The 7,592-nt window shown below is 55.8% G+C and overlaps 2 protein-coding genes across 2 annotated transcripts; both read left to right on the top strand.

Moving 5' to 3' along the window:
• Positions 1 to 200: 200 nt before the first annotated feature.
• Positions 201 to 3,179, top strand: VOLCADRAFT_103039 (uncharacterized protein; the record flags this gene model as incomplete). Its single annotated transcript, XM_002946577.1, has 8 exons — positions 201 to 272; positions 699 to 809; positions 1,031 to 1,114; positions 1,211 to 1,324; positions 1,736 to 1,792; positions 2,006 to 2,087; positions 2,323 to 2,382; positions 2,634 to 3,179. The coding sequence occupies 8 exons, from the start codon at positions 201 to 203 to the stop codon at positions 2,717 to 2,719; spliced, it is 666 nt and encodes a 221-aa protein (XP_002946623.1). The 3' UTR covers positions 2,720 to 3,179.
• An 87-nt stretch (positions 3,180 to 3,266) lies between these two features.
• Positions 3,267 to 5,708, top strand: cag2 (uncharacterized protein). Its single transcript, XM_002946576.1, has 4 exons — positions 3,267 to 3,585; positions 3,678 to 3,778; positions 3,848 to 4,106; positions 4,321 to 5,708. The coding sequence occupies exons 1-4, from the start codon at positions 3,322 to 3,324 to the stop codon at positions 4,537 to 4,539; spliced, it is 843 nt and encodes a 280-aa protein (XP_002946622.1). The 5' UTR covers positions 3,267 to 3,321; the 3' UTR covers positions 4,540 to 5,708.
• Positions 5,709 to 7,592: the final 1,884 nt, after the last annotated feature.

Raw genomic sequence — 7,592 nt, 5'->3', positions numbered from 1 at the left:
AGACTGTGTTGGGGTCGATGCTGCGGGATCCATAGCTGTCGTACAGTTTTGTACGTTTTATTTCATTGTCCCTGCCAAACTTCAATCAACACAACGACCTGCATAACGTAACAAAAGCTAGTTACCTTTGAACTTGTCAACTGTCATCTGAAGTAAGTCTTAGCAGGACGCTGCAGTCCTTACGCGCCATGATGGAGAAAATGACCTTTGGAAATGGCCTTCCGGGATACGAGGTTGGGGAAAAAACAGCACCAGGCCTCCTGGTCATCCAGGTGTGGCACTCGCTTGTTACCGTGGTTACGAAGTTGTACTTCGTAACCTAGCTGCGGGACTAACTGGGTATCCTTGGTGGGAATTTTCACATTTTTTTCTTTTTTGCAGGAGTACTGGGGCGTGGTAGGTCCCGGAAGGACAACTGACTTGCACTTGACCTGGTGCCTTGTGGGTGATTCCGCTGGCTAAGGCCACGTGGGCGGACGCACGCATCGGCGCACACATATGCTTGCCAGCTCTAGGGAGCTACGAGTGGAAAATGCAGTTGTGGCTCCCACCTGGCAGCGCCTTGGTCTTAATGACTGACAGCTTGTATGCTGCGAACCTGCCAACTGTTTTGCCTGGTCAATTGTCTGAATAATCTATCCCACCTGCTGGGAAGATCGTCCTTTCCCTCGCCTCGTGCCTGTCCCTTTATCACACAGAATGACCTCATCAAGGAAGTGGCAATCATGCTGAGCAAAGCTGGCTTCCGCTGCCTCATACCTGACCTGTACAAGGGGAAAATCGGCCTGGATGCGGAGGAAGCGGCCCATGTACGTATTGCATGCTTCGCTTCCGACACGACATGCTGGTACTCCTACCATTATTGCACGCGCTTCACCCCATGGAAGTAGATACCCTATCTTTGGGGTGGTAGCGTCTCGAAGTCGTCTATTTTTTATTGTTAATGCATTATGCATCATTACAAGTTGACATGGCCATGCGCGAAAAGCGCACAAACATGGCATACTAAATCCCACGATTACCTCCGCAGCTGTTGAATGAACTTGACTTCCAAAACGCTGTGGAAGAGCTGAAGCAAGCGGTCCAGTATCTTAAGTCCACGGGGTCCGCCAAGGTAGGGCTCGCACCACAGTAGCTGGCACCGCCCTGCCATGTTGTACCAATCCTTGTAGTCTGAATGAGCCAATACCTGTACCGCGTTGCTGCGTAGGTGGGCGCGGTTGGGTTCTGCATGGGCGGTGCGCTGTCGTTCTGTGCGGCCCAGCATTGCGGCGTCACTGCCGCCGCGCCCTTCTATGGCACCCCAAACGCCACCATCTGCGAGGTAGGCGCGATCGCAACTCACGGCCGCCGGGAGCCGGCCGCCAAGGGCCCAGGCCCTGGGCTTCCAAGACGGTGGTTGTTATTCTAGGGAACAGAGGGTCCGTAGCCTCGAAAAGACATCTGCATTAGCGTTGATGCGCACAAACGGCATGCGTGCCATGCCCCCTGCCAAATCCTCGTAACCCTGCCAAACTCTAGGACCCTCGCCAAACTCTAGAACCCCGCCAAACCCTTTAGCCCGACTCACCTAACCCGGTATTTTCCGGGCATGCGTTTGTTAGCTGCTGTTTGGAATTGGCACATTAAGCGAATGGACATTATGTCTCAACGGGCAATACCTGCCATGATTAGGCCTTACTCCGGGAAGTTACAGTGCGGCTTCGTGTGCCGGCTGCTTGCATGCGACACGCAGGTTGAGAAGATCACGGTGCCCGTCGAGGCACACTTCGGCGCCTTGGATACGATTACGGTGCGCTGGGTCCATTGGACGTTCCTTCGGCGACTCGGCAAAGTTAGCGCTGCTGGTAGATAGACCAAGGTCGCCTACTTGCCTCAAGCTTGAGAATAACACCAAACATGTATTCTCGCCATGCCACCTGTGATTTTCCCGGGGGCCACCTTCCTGTCAGTCCCTGGATATTCAACGGGTCGTGTGCTTGCGTGCGGATATGTATGCGTGCAGGGCTTCTCAGATGCGGCGACTGCTAAGGCGCTGGAGGAGAAGATGAAGCAAGCTGGTGCTCCTGCAACCTTTTACTACTACGGTACGTTTAGTTAAGGATACATTGGTTGCGGAATCAGCGGGTTGGCGTTACGATGCTCGAAGTCGCCGCTATGGATAGCGCACGCGCGTGCGGGCAGAGCAGGGAAGCATTAACGCCGGGTGACAGCCTCGATAGCTAGTCCGGGGGGACTGCAGACCGCGTAGCATGACGTCAAATTGTTGACTTGATGTTCTTGCCCTGGCCATACCTGTCCACGGTTCGCTGGCGCCAACAGAACGATCGGGACATTCATTCTTCAATGCTGTCACTTCCAAGGCCACCGAATATTTCGCGAGTAAGTGCTGCGCGATAGCGGCTCTGGAGTGGTCTGTGTGACAGTGCCCTGTTTTGCGTACGTTCAGTTGCAAGTGATGGGATTTGGCTGGTCGGCGCGTAAGCTTGGTGCTTGCTTGCACCAGCAAGCGGTTCTGCAGGGGGTTGGTGCAATAAGAAGGGTTCAATGCTTTGCCGGCGCATCCCTCCCCTAACAAGGGTGGCACTCTTATCAGGAAAACCGTGTGCCGCTCGTTCTGGTTCCTTATGCAGAGTATGGCTACCCTGTTCCTGCCCCTGAGGAGGTTTCTTTGGCCCGTCAGCGGTTGGTGGATTTCTTCTCGAAGTACCTATCCTGAGGTCGCCTTCAAAGGAGCTTATTTCGTGCCATTGCAGCCTCAGTAAAGAAACAGGGTCAAGTGACACGTTTCTCCGGCCATGGTCGGGCGTGATACTGCGCACGGTTGACTTCGGCGTCAGACTTTCACAATCACTGGCGCGGATAAATACGTCGTTATTTTGCCGATTTATCCTAACACCGTTCCTAAACCCGGGATGTGACCAATATGGCAAGCCGCGATCCTCCTTTCCCCCTGTGACCCCCTCTTACTTACCCTCGTCTGAAATATGCCTTGGGTCGCGATGACCGTCAACGACAGTCGTTTGCATGGAGTCTCCCGAGTAGGGCAATTATGTGCCGGGAGTCTCACGAATAGGACAAGCGTTGGTACAGAGTTCTCACTAGCTTATATGTAGCTTATATGTGATCTAATGGAAGAACATGGGAGTTCGAAGCCCTGTGTAACGAATGGGCTCCTGTACCGATGCGGTTGCACGACATGCAGGACATTTTGAGCCCTCGATGATTAGTTCGGCATGTTCCCACGTGACGTCTAGATTAAGGTACACGTTTAATCTGCGATCACCCTAAGGGTGCATTCTTTGGGAAAGCTTTAGCACCATGCTGAAGCACGCAGCTAAGCTCTTGCCAGTGGCTAGGGCGCAGGTCTGCGACCATGCTGAGGTGCAGCTACTTTCCGTTCGTGGCATAAACTTTTTCAACGCGCCGAACGGTCCTTCTGTGAAGCAAGTAAGCATCGAGGACGAGTGGTACAACCGGCAACGAAACATCTTTCAGCTCCTTGATAAGCAGCCATATTTCCCCGTGGACGTCTTCGTTGCCCCGAATGCGGTTGTTTGTGGCGACGTGGACATCTACGGAGGGGTGAGCAGCGGTGGTCCCGGAGGTGTCATTGTTCTCTTATTCCCTGAGTCATATGTTATGTTCCCACCATGTTGATTTCCAATGATGCGCAGGCGTCTATTTTCTTTGGCGCTGTGCTTCGCGGGGACCTGAACAAGATTCGGCTTGGCAACCGGTCCGCAGTGCTGGATCGCGCTGTTATCCATGCTGCTCGGTAAGTTGCAGGCAGTTGAGGAAATAAACTCGGGTGCCGGCGATGAGCGTTTGGCGGAAACCGTGGCAGGGCCGTGCCGACGGGATTGAATGCGGCGACGCTTATTGGCGACAAGGTGACGGTGGAGCCATACGCGGTGCTGCGATCTTGCCGCGTGGAACCAAAGTGCATTATCGGCGCCCGGTCAGTCCTCTGCGAGGGCTCAGTAGTGGAGGCGGAGTCCATAGTGGCGCCGAACTCGGTTGTGCCGCCGGCCCGGCGCATCCCATCGGGCGAGCTTTGGGGTGGGAACCCAGTGAAGTTCATCCGAAAGCTTACAGCGCATGAGGTGGGTTAAGCTGGGTATTTATGGCGCCCTTGCCCGGATGTCCTCTCCCCCCCGTGGTTTGGGAGGGAAGCAAGTAGGCCGATTGTGGTGTTGCGTCAGGCTTTGTTGTACCCCCCCCCCTGGTGTGCGTGCTTCCACTCTTTTCGAGTGACCCCCAATTGTTACATCCCACCGTCCATCGCTTACCCTTGCTTCGCCTCATTCTCCACCACAGCGTGACCGCGTTCTGGACGACGTAGCAAATCATTACCATAACTTGGCGGCTATGTTCCGCCGGGAGCAGCTTGACCACGGCACGGCCTGGCGCGACGTCGAGGCATGGCGGCAAAAGCTGGTGGACCACGGCGAGTACCAGTGGATTAACTTCAGGGAGCAGAAGTATCTGATGCGCCTGCAGCACGAGGCGGAGGCTATGGAGAAGCTGGCGAGCTGAACGGCAGCGTTATATGAGGACTATAGCAGTGTACACACCAGCCCGCAAAGTATCCATGCTGGAATGCTTCCCGAAATGCTTCGGCATTTGCGGGTATCGCGGCTGTGGGTATTGAGCAGCTCTTGACAGATGATTATAAGCCCCGGGGTCGTATGCGCCGTTTGGCATGCTGTCAGGCATGCCCACAGTTGCTGTGCGTATCGATTACGGATGAAACCCGGGTCGAAGGGATGGTGCGTTAGCCTGTAATGCGTGCGCCATAATCCTTTACCAATGTGTCGTTGGTTGGCTTAAAAGCTGGTTGTGCTTCACCATATAACCATCTCTGGGGATTTCGGTGGAGGTATGTGGGAGTTTGCTTCGTCCTGGTTTTGCTCAGTGCCGTGCGTGCTAAGGTCTCGGTTTGGGTCGGAGTTTAGGGTTCTGGATTAATAGTTTACACGCATCGCCTGATGCCGTCAAACAATCAAAAACACGTAAGACATGGGTCTTAGGCATCGGAAGCAATCATTAGTCGAACAGAAGGGTATCACACCGCCCGCAAAAAGAGGGTGGCGTTGGGTACAAGACCCGCCTGCCGTAGCGTCTCCGCATCATCCGTGTAAGCCTTCGCAGGAAAAGCGCTGCGGATTTCGTACGACAGTCCGGAATGGGTCGCCTTCGCGTGGTGCGCGTTTAGGCATGCCCGCAAGCTGCCAATCGTGTCGTCGTACTTCAACTTCAAGATGTAGGTCTGTTTGCCATCCACACTCTTGACTTGCAGCGTCGCGACCTCGGCTGCCGGCGGTTGCCCATCACGTGAGGGAGGCGGAAGCGAGGGACCAACATGGTTGCGCTGCATGGTCGATAGCAGCGCATCCACGGGCGTTGAAATGAGAGCTATATCAGCCTTATTCCCATCGCTAGGGCCACCGCCCAACACCTTGGCAATGTCTGAACGGATCTCAATCACCTTCCCATTCTTAATCACTGCTTGCGGCAGCCGGCTCAGGAACTTATCGCGGGACATGGGCTCGGGCCTACAACCCTGAGCGTCGATATCGTCAAAGGTGCGGATGTTGCCACCGCGGCTGCTGGCCGTCGCAGAAACGCCGCTAGGGCCGCCGCTGCGCTTGGGCGGCGTACTGGCGTAGCTCTCTGATGTCTTATCGACTACACGCAGAGGCACGCCGTCAGGGAAGTCGCGCTTCAGCACATATGGGAAATAGCCGTCCAGGATGTCCCGCAGCACAGCGGTGCTGGCAGGATCATTAAAAGGCTTAGCGGGGAGGGTGTGTATCTGCAATCCGTCCCGGTAGATGACAAGGTTGACGGGATCTTGCATGGCAAGCACGTGCTGGCCTGCCGCATCACGGATGATTTGACCACACCCGTCGCCTGCTAAGTCGTTCAGCTCCTCCACTTTAGCCAGCAGTTCTTGCATATCGAATGGCGGTCCTCGGAGCCGTGGCGACAGCATAGGCATGGACATCGAGGGCCCCTGCCGAGGAGAGTGCTGCGGGGACTGCAGCGACGACGGCGGGCGCATTGACGTCGCGCTCGGGAGCGAAGTCGCGACAGCAACCGCGGAGGATGAGCTGCGACTGAGGCTGCTGATACGGTTTGCTGCTCCTGCAGCGGAGCCCGCACGGGAAGGTCCGCCACCGCCGATTTCCCCGGCCCTTATGATGGCCGCCGCTGCGGCTGCGGCTGCAGCTGAGGAGGGGCCAAGCGCGGCTCCAGAGTGGCTGCTCCGTCGCGGGCCCAGCAGATCGGAGGGCTCCGGCGAAAGCGACTGCAATGATCCCACAACCCCGGCGGGCGAGGGTGCACCGCCGCCGATTACAACATCCGAATGCCCGGCGCGGTGTGCCTCAAGCTCTGCCTCCGCCTCTGGCTCCCCCATCCACACCATTCCGTAATCATTGAGGAAAGCCTTCATCTGTAGCGGGAACACGGCGTCAGGGGCCCGGGCCGTCCACTCTTACATTTACACAACCCAGAAGAAATCGAGAAAATTTCGTACGAACAAGACGTTTTTTTGTGTGGGCGCTCTACAAACCGTTACTCGTAAAACATATGGTTGATTAACCGCCATAACAAACCTACGAGGCTCCAAGGCGTAAAACACCCGCTATGCCCTTTCTGCTCGCGCACTGCCCGCTTTGCCAGAGCAGATCGTAGGACACGTTTGCATGCAGGTGGTGTGAACGACGCGGAGGGACGTGCCGGGGCAAAGCTTTACTTTAGGACGAGTTGTAAACGAAAACAAGTGCTGTTTTTCTGGACACGGCCCCCCAAACAACCGAACGGTTGTAAAACCAGCCAAGCGCGTGCGTGTGGCAAGCTCGAGGGGAGCCTGGCTGAAGGGATGCACCGCCCTAAAGCTGCATCAACACCAAGTTAGCTCACCTCCTCTACTTGTCTCCATGCGTACTTGAGCTGCGCACGTAGCCGTGCGTTCTCTGCCCGCAGGTGCATGACCGCCGGGGAGTCGTCACGTGGTTCAATGGCTGCCAGGGCACGCTTTGCTATTTCCTCCTCCGCGACTTTGAGTTTGTTCTTCAGCATGGCGTTGTCCGCTTGCACCTGCTGCAGGAGGCACTGCCGCTCCTTCATTTCCCTTTCGAGGGCGCCGAGCCGCTTAGCCATAGTGGAGATAAGGTCCGATGCCTCGACGCCTCCGTTTCTGGTCGGGCCAATGGCTCCTCCTGCTCCGCCGGCTCCCCCTGCGGCCCCACCGCCGCTGCTCCCCACAACATCCAACCTGCTTTGGTCTGCATGGCCGTGTGTTGGGGGCCGCGGCGGTGGGTCCCGGCGTAACTGCGCAAGCACATTCTTGGATATAAGGTCATCGACATTGCTGTTTGTTGCCGGCGATATGCGCTTGCGATATAGTTGTTCAGCCATAGCAAAGCGGTTGGCAAGCCTATTGAAGTTCACAAGGAACAACTCAACTATGCAAATGCATTATCTTATAATATGCAAACAAGTTAGCACGCGCTCAACGCTAACTTATGAAACGACATAATACAGTTTGTCTCGAAGCTCGGCAGTGTTGCAGGACAGGAGGA

This window comes from Volvox carteri (genome assembly GCF_000143455.1).
Source record: "Volvox carteri f. nagariensis unplaced genomic scaffold VOLCAscaffold_3, whole genome shotgun sequence".
Classification (NCBI taxonomy): Eukaryota; Viridiplantae; Chlorophyta; class Chlorophyceae; order Chlamydomonadales; family Volvocaceae; genus Volvox; species Volvox carteri.
This window is presented reverse-complemented; position numbering and strand designations above follow the sequence as displayed.